The sequence below is a fragment of the Haliotis rufescens genome, unplaced genomic scaffold, assembly GCF_023055435.1.
Source record: "Haliotis rufescens isolate VD_foot unplaced genomic scaffold, xgHalRufe1.0.p SCAF_95, whole genome shotgun sequence".
In the NCBI taxonomy this organism is placed as follows: domain Eukaryota; kingdom Metazoa; phylum Mollusca; class Gastropoda; order Lepetellida; family Haliotidae; genus Haliotis; species Haliotis rufescens.
Window position 1 is genome coordinate 812,988 of NW_025964389.1, and position 16,738 is coordinate 829,725.

General features: G+C 38.5%; 2 protein-coding genes across 9 annotated transcripts in view; one reads left to right on the forward strand and one right to left on the reverse strand.

The window, feature by feature from the left end:
• The window catches only part of LOC124112631, a 71,308-nt gene that overhangs the window by 23,091 nt on the left and 31,479 nt on the right, over positions 1 to 16,738 (forward strand). The window lies entirely within an intron of this gene.
• Positions 1 to 16,738, reverse strand: part of LOC124124735 — a 48,251-nt gene that overhangs the window by 6,757 nt on the left and 24,756 nt on the right. For all 8 annotated transcript variants that reach the window (XM_048391672.1, XM_048391677.1, XM_048391676.1 and 5 more), the window contains 4 exons: positions 9,644 to 9,763; positions 8,975 to 9,058; positions 670 to 2,271; positions 14 to 262 (listed from right to left, as the gene is read on the reverse strand). In XM_048391672.1, the coding sequence (XP_048247629.1) occupies positions 14 to 262; positions 670 to 2,271; positions 8,975 to 9,058; positions 9,644 to 9,763 (2,055 nt within the window). The remainder of the gene's footprint in view (positions 1 to 13; positions 263 to 669; positions 2,272 to 8,974; positions 9,059 to 9,643; positions 9,764 to 16,738) is intronic.

Sequence of the window (16,738 nt, forward strand, 5' to 3'; positions counted from 1 at the left end):
TGAAGAAACTTACTTGGCAACGAATTGCCACTTGGTAGACATATCCACTCCTTAAATGTGTCTCTAATCAGTCTTGTATTTGCCTCTGTCCACTTGAATCTTTTGGTATCAAAATCTCTTGGGTTTTTCTCCACTAAACCTGGACTGGTAAGACACAGAGAGCCTGTATTTACGTCATGGGCATCTTCTTCCTGTTGCTCGGCTATTGCAACCATGTCAGGTTGGCTTTGAATCCCAGACTCAGTCGCCAGAGGAGCATCACCTGATTTTAAAAAATGATATAATTGACATCTTGAACACCTTTTACATCACTTGAGTGATTAAAATACAATCAAACTTCAACACACAGAAAAAGAATGTACTGATGCTAGTACTGAGTAGTTTATGATATACATTATTAGTACTGCCTAAAATTAAAGGTCTTTCACAAAGTCAAACCTAGTAGCTTTTGTTAGAATCAAAATGGCTTCTTCAAAATCATCATATGCAATGTGCATTGTCTTTCATCACTTGTGAGTTCAGTGATCTTATTCAAAACCAGGTAAATTAATCATCCTTATAATTTACACCTTAGACTAGTTATCCTGCTACTAAGAAATGATAAACACTAGACTGCGGGCTACAAAACGTCTATGAAGTCAATGACTCATGTAAGCTATTCATATTCACCTTGATCAATTTGAAGTAGGTGTTTCCCAACTTTGGTAACTTCTTGAATTGGGAGAGGGTACTGGTAGACCCCTTCATTGACACCCTTGCTGTGTCCCATATGTTTGTAGAAGTATTCTCTGTCAGAAGTAGGAACTTCAAGTGAAGCATATATGGTACTGATCCTGTGTCGTTGTTTTGATGCTGTCAACAACTCTGGATGCTTCACACCAGCTGCATCACACATACTCCTTATCGCATCCCAACCTAGCACATGATATGGTGACTGTTGTGTGTTTGGAAATACATAAGGATTTTCCTCCAGAATCCCAACTTCCTTCCTCTTGTCTTTGTCAGTAAGTATGGACAAGGCACCGACACAGTCTCTTGGGATCAGGACTGGAACTAAATGGTTCCCTTTCCCAGCCTGGTATGCAACAAGCATTTCACCGAAGAGCTTTTTCTCCCAGGTCTCCAACTGTTCCACTCTGGAGTCATCGATCCATCTCTTGGTAACTGCGTCATCCAAATTTGTAGTTTTCAGTCGTGATGGCTCACCACCCCGTCGTGCGTTAAACAGAGTAATTCTGCAGCACACAGCATCTCGGAGAGTAACATATTCGTTACGCCCAATGAATTCATACTCTGACATCAATCTCTCAATTGTATTCAGAGTATGAACCCTCAAGGTGGTGACTTCCTCTTCTCTTGCTTGCTGTTCTGGCATTCTCAGTCTTTCCTGTCTACTTCTATTGATTGAATAAGCTGCATCTCCAAATAAAATGTTCTGGTTTAAATCTAGCAAATGAATAAATTTTTCTATTTCACTTGCTTTGGCATCCTCTTCTTCTCCAAATGAACGCAGCATGAGAAGATTGGCTGATTGTCTCAGGAGATAGAACAATGAGTTTTTTAAACCATACTTGAGCCTCCCTTCAGTGGTGGTCACCTCCTCAACTGCTTGCTCCAATATTGTAAAGTTTCGACGACGAAACATGTCTTCCCCTGTCATGCCATGATGTGACTTGCCTCGGAATGCAATGAGTAATCTTGACAAAAGACGCATATCGTTCATCACCGATTTTCTTGTTTCCATCGTCTTTTCAATTTTTCTTAAGTTTTTTTGAAAGAGAATTCTTCCAATAGCAACTATTGTTGGTTCAGTTTGGCATGTTTTGCCGACCTCATCAGGATGAAAATGAAGTAATACTTCTTTAGAAAATACATCTTGCTCCTTTGTTGTACTCTCCTTCAAATGCAGCATTTCAACTGGCACGGAACTGGGGACAAATGTGCTATCCTTCATGCATAGGTCCTTGTGTCTATGGTAGAGACGCCGACTATAAAATCCCTTACACAAAGAGCAGCATACAAGATCTTTCTGTCCTTTTCTCTCAGCTTCAAATTCTGGTGTATCTTCTCCCGACTGGTTTTTGTTGAATTCATAGATCCCACGCTTTCTAAAATTCTCAAACATTGCATTTCTTTCTTTTGAGTTTTTGGGAAATTTCATAGCCTCGGAAACTTCAGGAATGTCCTGATGCTGTTTAGATATGTGTCTGGATAATTGCGTTTGACCAATTTTGCAGAATGGGCATCTGCGCTCTGGCTTCCTGTATTTATCTGTGAAAGAAAGAATATGATGTAAAAAATAATGTATAAGACATAAAAGTTTTAGCCAACCTGCCATATAATGTTACTTTTACTATAAGTATAAGTATATACTATGAGTAACTACAACTTCAGACCGAGTATTATGTCATAATCAGCAGATCTTTGAGCTACAGATCATCACAGATATATACACATATCATAATCAGCAGACCTTTGAGCAACAGATCATCATAGATATATATACATATCATAATCAGCCACCTTTGAGCGACAGATCATCATCAATATATATACAAATATCATAATCAGAAGACCATTTGGTGACAGATCATCACAGATATTTATACATATCATAATCAGCAGACCATTGGGCAACAGATCATCACAGATATACATACATATCATAATCAGCAGACCATTGGGTGACAGATCATCACAGATATATATACATGACATAATCAGCCTACTTTGGGCAACAGAACATCACAGATATATATACATATCCTAATCAGCAGATCTTTGGGCGACGGATCATCACAGATATATATACAAATCATAATCAGTAGCCTTTGGGCAAACGATCATCACAGATACATATCATAATCAGTAGCTTTTGGGCAACAGATCATCACAGATATATATACATATCATAATCAGTAGCTTTTGGGCGACAGATCATCACAGATATATATACATGACATAATCAGTAGCTTTTGGGCGACAGATCATCACAGATATATATACATGACATAATCAGCAGACCATTGGGTGACAGATCATCACATATATATATACACATATCATAATCAGCAGACCATTGGGCGACAGATTTTCACAGATATATATACATATCATAATCAGCAGGCCATTGGGTGACAGATCATCACAGATATATATATACATGACATAATCAGCAGACCATTGGGTGACAGATCATCACAGATATATATACATATCATAATCAGCAGACCATTGGGTGACAGATCATCACAGATATATATACATATCATAATCAGCAGACCATTGGGTGACAGATCATCACAGATATATATACATGACATAATCAGCAGACCATTGTGTGACAGATCATCACAGATATATATACATATCATAATCAGCGGACCATTTGGTGACAGATCATCACAGATATATATACCGGTACATGACATAATCAGTAGCTTTTGGGCGACAGATCATCACAGATATATATACATATCATAATCAGCAGAACTTTGGGTGACAGATCATCACAGATATATATATACATATCATAATCAGCAGACCTTTGGGCGACAGACCATCACAGATATACATACATATCATAATCAGCAGACCATTGGGCAACAGATCATCACAGATATATATACATATCATAATCATCAGATCTTTGGGCAACAGATTATCACAGATATATATACATATCATAATCAGCAGACCTTTGGGTGACAGATCATCACAGATATATATACATATCATAATCAGCAGACCTTTGGGCGACAGATCATCACAGATATATATACATATCATAATCAGCAGACCATTGGGCGACAGATCATCACAGATATATATACATATCATAATCAGCAGACCTTTGGGCAACAGATCATCACAGATATATATCCATATCATAATCAGCAGACATTTGGGCGACAAATCATCACAGATATATATACATATCATAATCAGCAGACAATTTGGAGACAGATCATCACAGATATATATACATATCATAATCAGCAGACCATTGGGCAACAGATCATCACAGATATATATACATATCATAATCAGCAGACCATTGGGCGACAGATCATCACAGATATATATATACATATCATAATCAGCCTACTTTTGGCAACAGATCATCACAGATATATATACATATCATAATCAGCAGATCTTTGGGCGACAGATCATCACAGATATATATATACATATCATAATCAGCAGACCTTTGGGCGACAGACCATCACAGATATACATACATATCATAATCAGCAGACCATTGGGCAACAGATCATCACAGATATATATACATATCATAATCATCAGATCTTTGGGCAACAGATTATCACAGATATATATACATATCATAATCAGCAGACCTTTGGGTGACAGATCATCACAGATATATATACATATCATAATCAGCAGACCTTTGGGCGACAGATCATCACAGATATATATACATATCATAATCAGCAGACCATTGGGCGACAGATCATCACAGATATACATACATATCATAATCAGCAGACCATTGGGCAACAGATCATCACAGATATATATACATATCATAATCATCAGATCTTTGGGCAACAGATTATCACAGATATATATACATATCATAATCAGCAGACCTTTGGGTGACAGATCATCACAGATATATATACATATCATAATCAGCAGACCTTTGGGCGACAGATCATCACAGATATATATACATATCATAATCAGCAGACCATTGGGCGACAGATCATCACAGATATATATACATATCATAATCAGCAGACCTTTGGGCAACAGATCATCACAGATATATATCCATATCATAATCAGCAGACATTTGGGCGACAAATCATCACAGATATATATACATATCATAATCAGCAGACAATTTGGAGACAGATCATCACAGATATATATACATATCATAATCAGCAGACCATTGGGCAACAGATCATCACAGATATATATACATATCATAATCAGCAGACCATTGGGCGACAGATCATCACAGATATATATATACATATCATAATCAGCCTACTTTTGGCAACAGATCATCACAGATATATATACATATCATAATCAGCAGATCTTTGGGCGACAGATCATCACAGATATATATACAAATCATAATCAGTAGCCTTTGGGCAACAGATCATCACAGATATATATACATATCATAATCAGCAGATGTTTGGGCGACAGATCATCACAGATTTATATACATATCATAATCAGCAGACCTTTGGGCGACAGATCATCACAGATATATATACACATCATAATCAGTAGACCATTGGGCAACAGATCATCATATATATACACATATCATAATCAGCAGATCTTTGGGCGACAGATCATCACAGATATTTTTCATATCATAATCAGCAGACCATTGGGTGACAGATCATCATAGCTATATATACATATCATAATCAGCCTACTTTTGGCATCAGATCATCACAGATATATATACATATCATAATCAGCAGATCTTTGGGCAACAGAACATCACAGATATATATACATATCATAATCAGCAGACCTTTGGTTGACAGATCATCATAGATATATACATATCATAATCAGCAGACCATTGGGCGACAGATCATCACAGATATATATACATGACATAATCAGCAGACCATTGAGCGACAGATCATCACAGATATATATACATATCATAATCAGCAGACCATTGGGTGACAGATCATCACAGATATATATACATATCATAATCAGCCTACTTTTGGCAACAGATCATCACAGATATATATACATATCATAATCAGCAGATCTTTTGGTGACAGATCATCACAGATATATATACAAATCATAATCAGTAGCCTTTGCGCAACAGATCATCACAGATATATATACATATCATAATCAGCAGATCTTTGAGCGACAGATCATCACAGATATATATACATATCATAATCAGTCTACTTTTGTCAACAGATCATCACAGATATATATATACATGACATAATCAGCAGACCATTGGGCGACAGATCATCACAGATATATATACATGACATAATCAGCAGACCTTTGGGCGACAGATCATCACAGATATATATACATATCATAATCAGCAGACCATTGGGTGACAGATCATCACAGATATATATACATATCATAATCAGCAGATCTTTGGGCGACAGATCATCACAGATATATATACAAATCATAATCAGTAGCCTTTGGGCAACAGATCATCACAGATGTATATACATATCATAATCAGCAGATCTTTGGGCGACAGATCATCACAGATATATATACATATCATAATCAGCAGACCTTTGGGCGACAGATCATCACAGATATATATACACATCATAATCAGTAGACCATTGGGTGACAGATCATCACAGATATATATACATATCATAATCAGCCTACTTTTGGCATCAGATCATCACAGATATATATACATATCATAATCAGCAGATCTTTGGCCGACAGATCATCACAGATATATATACATATCATAATCAGTAGCCTTTGGGCAACAGATCATCACAGATATATATACATATCATAATCAGCAGACCATTGGGTGACAGATCATCATAGATATATATACATATCATAATCAGCCTACTTTGGGCGACAGATCATCACAGATATATATACATATCATAATCAGCAGACCATTGAGCGACAGATCATCAAAGATATATATACATATCATAATCAGCCTACTTTTGGCAACAGATCATCACAGATATATATACATGACATAATCAGCAGACCATTGAGCGACAGATCATCACAGATATATATACATATCATAATCAGCAGACCATTGGGTGACAGATTATCACAGATATATATACATATCATAATCAGCCTACTTTTGGCAACAGATCATCACAGATATATATACATATCATAATCAGCAGATCTTTGGGCGACAGATCATCACAGATATATATACAAATCATAATCAGTAGCCTTTGGGCAACAGATCATCACAGATATATATACATATCATAATCAGCAGATCTTTGGGTGACAGATCATCACAGATATATATACATATCATAATCAGCAGATCTTTGGGTGACAGATCATCAAAGATATATATACATATCATAATCAGCCTACTTTTGGCATCAGATCATCACAGATATATATACATATCATAATCAGCAGATCTTTGGCCGACAGATCATCACAGATATATATACATATCATAATCAGCAGACCATTGGGTGACAGATCATCACAGATATATATACATATCATAATCAGCCTACTTTTGGCAACAGATCATCACAGATATATATACATATCATAATCAGCAGATCTTTGGGCAACAGATCATCACAGATATATATACAAATCATAATCAGTAGCCTTTGGGCAACAGATCATCACAGATATATAGACATATCATAATCAGCAGATCTTTGGGCGACAGATCATCACAGATATATATACATATCATAATCAGCAGACCTTTGGGTGACAGATCATCAAAGATATATACATATCATAATCAGCAGACCTTTAGGGAAGGCTGGCTGAAAAGTTCTAAGCCTAAGTGGGATATCTCAATCAGATTGAAACAAACTTTTGCCACCAACAAGTACAATCATTTAATGAATCATAGACATAAGAACTGCAACTGTAGTGTTATTATTGTCTTTGTACCAGACCATCCTGTGAACCTACCCATTGAAATCACCAGAAATGGACAAAACTGGCTATAGGGCAGTCATCAAGTACCTGCAACTGAAAGGGCTAACTCCAACACAGATACAAGCTGACATGGTCTCCACTTTAGGGGATGATGCCCCTTCCTTTTCCAATGTAAAGAAGTGGGCTGCGGAATTCAAGTGTGGCAGAGAGAGCTTTGGCGATGACCCCCGTCCAGGAAGGCCTTCAACAGCAACCATTCTGGAAAACATTACCCGGGTGCATGACATGGTGATGGCTGATCGACGATTGACCCCTCGACATATTGCCAGTGTTGTGGGCATCTCTCATGAGAGGGTTGAGCACATTATCACCAATGAGTTGGGAATTACAAAGGTTTCTGAACGATGGGTGCCAAAGCTCTTGACAGCGAATCAGAAACGTGTCAGATTCCTGACGTCCCGTGACAATTTATGCCGTTTTGAAGCAGATCCCGATGATCTTTTGGCCCGATTTGTAACCATGGATGAGATCTGGATTCATCACTTTCAACCAGAAACCAAAATTCATTCTAAACAATGGAAGCATCCGGAATCACCAGCCCCCCAAAAAGCCAAGTCCGTTCCTTCTGCTGGAAAGGTGATGGCTTCAGTCTTTTGGGATTCCAAGGGTATTCTGCTGATTGACTATCTTGAAAAAGGCCAGACTATCAATGGAAGATATTATGCTTACCTACTGAGACAGTTGCGTGAAGCTATCAAAGCTAAGCGACGGGGAATGCTCACTAAAGGAGTCCTAATCCACCAAGACAATGCTCCTGTTCACAAATCGGTGGTTGCCATGACAGCGATCCATGACTGTGGCTTCGAACTCATTGACCATCCCCCTTATTCACACGATTTGGCCCCGTCAGACTTCCACCTGTTTCCCAAAATAAAAAAGGAACTAGCCGGTTGCCACTTTCCTGGTAATGATGACGTCATTTCCACTTTGAATGAGTTTTTTAGGGTGGCTGAAGAAAATTTCTTCTTGACCGGCATCCAGGCCTTGCAGCATCGCTGGCAAAAGTGTGTAAACCTGGTAGGGGACTATGTGGAGAAATAAATGAAAACCATCGACTTGGTACGGGTCTTTCACAGTTAGGCTTAGAACTTTTCAGACAGCCCAAGTAGTTTAGGATGCAGTACTACATTCAAACAGAAAGTCCTTTGCTTCTGGAAACTTAAAAGGTGTGCTGGAAAGCAAATTCTTGCCATTTGCATCATGATTATCAGGTAGGTTATGGATGTTCACTAATCTTAATTTCTAGGAAGATGCTATTTAAAACTTAACTTACCTTTCGCCTTTGAGTGCATTTGCATATGCACAGTATATCCCCCTTTCTTTTTTATGACCTTTTGACAGACACCACATCTGAATCCTGAAAAGGCCAACGAAAGAAACTGAAGCTGCTGACTTTGTTTTGCAAACAGGTGTCTGCAGTACACTAATCATAATCAAAACACAAAGTATATGTTGGTACCCATTCCTTACCAGCTACATACCAACTGCAGCATTTTGCAAGTTGGCACATATTTCCTACTAACTTTGGAAATGACCAACATGCATGACCAGTAAAGGTGTACGAAGGTCAACAGTACATGCATCATGTACATGTATTGCAAAACAAACCTTGTGTATCAATATTTTCCGTTACATTTAACAAAGAATTGATGTTTACTTGCATAAATTATATCTACTATCTTGAGAAATTTGGATGGACTGAGTTCTTATCATAACAGCCAACTCTTTTCTCTGTTTACATTCCATATTGATGACATATGCCAGTCTTGTTTATCTGTACTGTCAAAATACATCTTGCAATGTGAAACCTGGATTAGTGAGTGAAGTAGTACCATTTGAACAGTCAAATATTGGGATATATTGCAAATCAATATAGGCCAAACCTGAGGAACAGTGAATTTTTAATTGTTAATGAACTTTATTAAAAAAGAATAACCCTCACCTGTTTTCTCAACATCAGCTGTTTCTTCCCTGTCTTCCATAAAAACTTCATCATCATGGGATAATTCGTGACGTTCATCTGATGCCACTTGATGCTTGTCCTGTAACTCCTGATGCTGAGCTGTGAAGTTAAAATACAGCAAATATTTCACACTAAATTCCAGTACGAAGCTGTAGTTGATGGAGTCCTAATACACAGTGAAGAATGACTTCTGTAGCATTTCTGCAACAAAGCTAATAATAATAATAATAACAATAATAATAATAATAATAATAGATCATATATATATATATATATACACATATCATAATCAGCCAACCTTTGGGCGACAGATCATCATATATAAATATACAGTGGTCCCTCGCTACAACGCTATCAATGAGGGTCCGAATAATTGGGGGGCGTTTTAGACGATGAGCCGTTTAACCGAGGCGGAGTCGTAGGGGAGCGCACTGGGCCAATCTCACGATCTTCGCCTTGTCTCGCACATTGCAATGATACGAGTTGTTAAGGGTTCATAGTGTAAAAATAATTATACATCCATTGTATTTTCGCCGTTTGTTTTATTTATAAGCCCTTACTGTCATATTAAATGTGAAAGTAGTCTACTTACATGAATGTATCGATCGATAATGGTAGTAACAGACGCTATGAGTGAAGAGCAAATCACAATTCATTACACAAGTACAGAGTATTTCAGTGGCATTGATTGGTCATGTTGCTTAAGATACGGAAAAACGAGAGTTTTAACCAGCACAACATCCTCACGACGTCAAGCTTTTCTTCCACTGTGTACGCTTTCCTCATGTTGAAAATGGACTGCCCTTGATCTTACTTACTTACTTATATTGGAGATTTAACGTGCGCTTTCCGACTGCAAGCGTATGTCGCACACGGCCCGGCCCGGTCATTTAATGTGTTTCCGAAAAGGGGGAAAAGTGAGTTTGTGCAACCCAGGAGGGGGGCTTTTTTAGTAATTTTTAAATTTTGAGATTTGGAATGAATGCCAAGAGTGGGTGGAGGACGAACTAATCTGTGTGTGTTAGGTGGTTGTTAGATTAGGTAGTTTTGGTTTTAATATTTTATTTGTGTTTAAATGCGACTAATTAGTCCTGTTTTAATTAGGTATTAGCCTTAGGCTTTGAATTTTTCTAATTTATTTTGTGGATTTAGGATTGATTCTAGTGTAAGTGCGGTTTTAAGATTTAGAGTGGTTTGTAGTGTTGTTCGGTGTGTTTGGTAGTGTATGCAGTGAATAAGTACATGTTCTGGTGTTTCTTGTTGTTTGCAATGTGGGCAGTTTCCTGTTGTGTGTAGATTATTTATTTTACAGTGATTGTTTGGTTTGGTGTGGCCTGTTTGTAGTTTAGTAATTATTTTGTTGATTTTTTTGGATGGGTGTAGTATTTTTGGTTTAGTTAGGTTTTTTTAGAGTACTTTCCTGATTTAGCTATTTGAGTTTTGGTATATATTTTGCCATTTTTTGTTGATTTTTTTGTTTAGTGACACTTTTGATTTCTGATTTTGAGCTGGGTAAGTTTAAGCTTATTTCTGGGAGTTTAAGGGATAATTTTGCTGCTTTATCTGCATTTTCATTTCCAAAGATTCCTACGTGGGCGGGATCCAAATGAACTCTATTTGTTTACCTGCCCTAGTTAAGTTGTTTGAGCTTTTGAGTATTTGATTTAATAGTTTGGGGCGGTTTTTAGTGTTTTTATTTTTGAGGGCTTGTAGTCCACTGAGGGAGTCGGTTAGGATGAGTATTTTTTGGTGTTTTTTAGATTGCTGATTGTGTAGTGCTGAGGCCATGCCCATGAGTTCGGCCATGAATATGGAATGGTTGTTTGGGAGTCGGTAAGCTTGATTGTTTTGGTTGGTTGTGCGATGTGGACTCCGAAACCTGTGTGTTTTGAGATCGGATCTGAGGATCCATCTGTGTATATATGTGACAGCAATTTGGCCAATTTTCGTGTATGTATGCTAGTGTGGTGGTTTTAGCGATGTTAGGATCGGTCTGTTTATTAAGTGTTTCGGCTAGTGTTGTGTCTATTTTTGGTATTTTAAGTTTTGGAGTGAAGATATTGGATGATTTATTGTTTTGTTTAAGATTATTTATTTTGTGTTCATTTAGGTAATTGGTTATTCTTTGGGAAATTGGAGTAAGTAGTGGATGTTTCCGGGCTAGGGCTTGGTTTCTTGGGCTAATATTGTTTTTTATTAAGCTTTCGATTAGAGAGTTTGATTGGGACGCGGCCCAGAAGTTTAGGGTAAGTTGTTCCCTAAGTAGTTAAGTGGCATTTCTCCTGTTAAGGCCTGGAGTGAGGTGGAGGAGGTGCCAAGTTGAGTTAATTTTATTTAGAGATTTTTGTCGTAAGTTTTGGGCCATCTTAATGCTTTAAGTGCAGATCCAGAGGGCTCCATCATCCGCAAATTTTGATGTGTTTGTTTTGGGGGATAGTCACTCGATATAGATCGTTAATCATAATATTCAAGAGTGTGGGGCTTAGGATGCTGCCCTGGGGAGTGCCATTTTCTAGGGGACATTGGTCCGATAGCGTTTGGTCTATGCCCACGGTGATTTTGCGGTTTGTTAGGAAACTTTGGATGTAGTTAAATTATTTACCTTTAAAACCTATTTTTTTGTAGTTTTTGTATTAGCCCGTTATGCCAAACCATGTCGAATGCTTTGGAGAAGTCTAGAAAGATGCCTGTAGTATATTGTTTGTTAATTTGGCCTGTTTTAATGTCCTGCTCTAGTCGGGCGAGGTTATCTAAGGTTGAGCGTCTGGATTTATTATGTTGTTTTGTTCTAAGCAGTGTTGTAGCCTGTTTTTTCCATTGATTCCATTATTTTGCATAAGTTAGAAGTTAGGGAGATTGGTCTGTATGAATTAGCTTGGTCAGCCGGTTTATCAGGTTTTGGGATTGGTATGACCAGGGCTTGTTTCCAAAGTGATGGAACCTGTCCATTTAGATATATGAGGTTACAGAGTTTTAGAAGAGTTTGGAGTAGTTTGGGTGGTAGTTGTTTAATTATCTGGTATGAAGGAAGGTCTAAGACTGAGGCTGTGCCCTTTTTCCTATTTTGTAGGACGTGGAGTAGTTCTTCCATTGTGAAATGGAGATTAATTTCTAGGTTAATATCTTTTGGCTCTTTGGTAAATTTGGTTACTGATTTTAGTTGTTCCTGGAATTTTTGGTTGAAGTTGCTGTTGCTACTGACGGACGAGAAGTGATTTGCTAGGTTATTAGCTTTTTGAGTGGGGTTTGTTGAATTGTTTATGTTGGGAGGTTTTTCTAAGACGTTTAATGCCCCTAATGGCGTGGATTTTGCGCAAAACTGTTTTGGTGTCTGTATGTTGGTTAAGTTCTTCGCAAAAAAAATTCCAGTCTCTAGTTTTAGCTGTTTTAACTAAGCTTTGTACTTTGTGATTTAGTTTGTGTGCTATTTTCAGGTGTTTGAAGTCATGTTTGGCTTTATTGAGTGCGGATTTGCGTTTACGTCTAGTTTGTTCTATCTCCTCGTTCCACCAAGGAACCGAGGGTTTGCCTATGTTGGTTGTTTTGAAAGGAATGGAGTTTTTAGCTGCGTTTCTTATATAGACAGTTAGGTTTTTACAGTAGATTTCGGGGTCGTTACTTTCTAGGTCAGCTAGGTTAGCCTGGTTGCAAATTTCCTGAAATTTGTCCCAGTCGGCTTTGTTGTAGTAGAATTTAGGTTCCTGGTTTTTGGTTGGTGTTGGGATGTTTATGTCTCCTATAGTTATATTTATGGGGAAGTGGTCACTACCTAGTGGCACTCCGTGTACTTCCCATTGAATACTTTGGGCTAAATCTGGGGTGCATATGGTTAAGTCGATAGCCGACATTTTGTGGTATATTTTGTCGTATCTAGTAGGTTGGTTGTTATTTAGTAGTATTAGGTCATTTTGTTCTATCCATTCTGACATGAGTTTTCCGTGTTTATCTATTTTATCTTCTATACCCCAGGTAGGGTGGTGGGCATTAAAGTCTCCTAGGAAGATTGTAGATTTATTGCCTATTTGGAGGAGGGTGTTCAAATCCTCAGGTTTGACCTGTTTTTCTACCCAGTGGAATATATTTATAATATTAATTTTTTGGTTGTTACTTGTTATTTGGATACCGTTTGCTTCTAGGTTTGGTGTGTATATTTTTAGTTCTTTGTCGTTTAAGTCTTCCCTGACGTGTATGATTAGGCTGCCTCCGGCTCTACCCGGGTTTGTTTTGGCTCGGTCAGTTCTTATTGAGTTATAGTTTGGTAGGGTGAATTTAGATCTAGTGGAGAATTTAGTTTCCTGTATACAGACTATGTGTGGACCTTTGTCTCTTTTGAATTTAGCTTTTAATTCCCCGCTGTGGGAGAAGAATCCGTTGGCGTTCCACTGAAATATATTTAGTCCTTCTATTTTGGGGGATGAGAGGTTCTTAGTTTGTTTGGAGTTTTAGGTTGTGTTTAATTGGTAGCTTCCCTTGGCTGGAAGAGAGGCCCTTGAGTAGTAGTAGTATTGGAGATTTAACGACCGCTTCAGCCGGTGGGGAAGAAACAATAAATAATGGAATAATAAACATAATCACCATTCCCAAAAAACTGTAAAGGAAGGGGAATAACCTAAAACAGTGGGGAGAGAAGGGAGATAGAGTTATCCTAATCTTATAACTACCCTAACTAATGTATAGCATAGTGGGACAATGAAAGCAGTTAAGCTGCTGTTAATTTATATGGGATTTAGAAAACAAAGAAAAAGGGAGAAAGCCTAGTGTAAGTCTAGATGCGCTGGGGGGGAAGGGGGGAGTACGGTGGGACGTGGTTGTTGTGTCGCGCAAACTCACATTGATTGAATGGCTTAGTAGTGTGGTTAAATGAATATGGGATTGTATAGGCTGGCTTATTGAGTTTGACCGCGCGGACGTCGGAGAAGAATTTCGATCCCGATCCGAATGAGAGGTATTGTTTACATTTTAAGACTGACTGATTTATTTGGGAGATTCTAAACATTTAAGCTGTGATTATGACTGTAGTTAGTGGTTTTAAGGAGACAAAGGTGGCAAGGCGGAGGGGCACGTTAGTTTTAGGGAATGTCGGCAAGGGAGCCACTGAGGAGAAATTTAGTGAGTTTGTAGTCGTTTAGTGAGAGCGGGTGATAAGACTTTTTAGTGAAGTGAGCCGTGGTGTTAGAGATAAATTGAGGGGTTAATTGAATGCCCTGTTCTTGGATGTCAATAAGGAAAGAATTTAGATCTTGGATTGTTGAAATTTCGTGTTCAAAACGTTCTTGATTAAGGTATTGAATGATGGTGAATTTAGCACGTTCTTGGGTAGATTTGTAAATTTTGATGCCAGAGGATTCAAGGGTTAGTGGGGTTGGTAATAGATAGTGAGATGAGAGAATTTGGTCGGCATGCTGTGTGAGATCAGATGTTAGTTGAGGTTCAGATTAAGAAAGTTTTTTGAAAGGGGTCAGTTTGGGTTGGGGTAGTTGACAGGTTAGTGGCCTTGATAGGAGAAGTGTGGGCGTCTATGATGGTGGCTTGGGGTGAGGGGGGGGGGGGGGGGTGGGAGTTTCAATTATCAGAGTCTGAGTAGTTTGGTCTAAACAGGGGGTATTAGGAATAGGTGTAGCTTTAGTCTGGGTAGCATGGTCGGAGAGGGGAGGGTGGGTGGGGGTGTTTATTCTTTTACGTTTTTTCTCCTGGGTGGGAGCGGCAGATGGGGTGGAGGTTGAGGAGGGGGTTGGAGGGAGGGGGGAAATGGGGCTGGAGGGGGAGGGGTCCATAGACTGGTCTAGCATGGTGGAAACGGGTTCAGATTGAATGTTTATATTCACGTGTCTCTGAGAGTCATTTGCTTGGGCTTGGCTTGGCTGAGGGTAGGAGGGGTCATGTGACTGAGCCATGTCTGCCTCTGGAGCCCGGGTAATCCGTTGGGGAGGAAAGTGAGCGGGATCTCTCCTGGAACGTGGGAGTTTGGGCTGGTTTGCATCAAAGGTGATAGTAATCACCTTTGTGCCGGCCGACAGATCGGCATTGAGAGAGTAGTTCGCTACCCTATATGATAGAAGAGGGAGTATCACTCCCACAAGTTCCCTGGGAAGGGACTTGTTGATGATCCTGTCTGTGGATGTCATGACTGAGATGGCAATGGCGTGTGTTCACTGAGACGAGCGAACGAAGAATGACCGTGTGGGGACAACGGCCCTTGATCTGATAATTTCACTTTATATACAGTAACATATGTCAAGCCAGATTAATTGGTTTGATACCGTTACTTGATCCAAATCAAAAGGAGTGATTGCCATGTTGTGACAGCAACTACATGTGAGTTGACAGTGTTGCCTCAAATTAGATTGCCCACTAATTAAGAATATGAACTTCGCTTGTGGTTCTCTTTTATTACATGCATGCGCTTCTAAGATCAAAGGATGTATAGTGTGAAGAGTTAACTAGTAGAACAATCATATTTCCGGGACTTTCCGCGGATGTTTCCAAACAGATTATTAGAACTCCATTCAGCGGTAAACGGTTGATTATGCAATGAGAAGCGTCATGTGCAAATGAACAACGAACAACAATACAATCATGTCTGTGTAAAACTCTCAGTATTAAAAGTGTACATAAATTTTGGGAGCCATGCATTACCATGAGTAGTAACCGAAGTAGCGCTTTATCGAAGAGCGCAATAGCCAGCAATCACTGTATATATATACATATCATAATCAGCAGACCTTTGGGCGACAGATCATCACAGATATACATACATATCATAATCAGCAGACCATAAGGTGACAGATCATCACAGATATATATACATATCATAATCAGCCTACTTTGGGCAACAGATCATCAAAGATATATATACATATCATAATCAGCAGACCTTTGGGCGACAGATCATCAAAGATATATATACATGGCATAATCAGCAGACCATTGGGTGACAGATCATCACAGATATATATACATATCATAATCAGCAGACCTTTGGGCGACAGATCATCATAGATATATAAACATATGATAATCAGCCTACTTGGGTGACAGATCATCATAGCTATATATACATATCATAATCAGCAG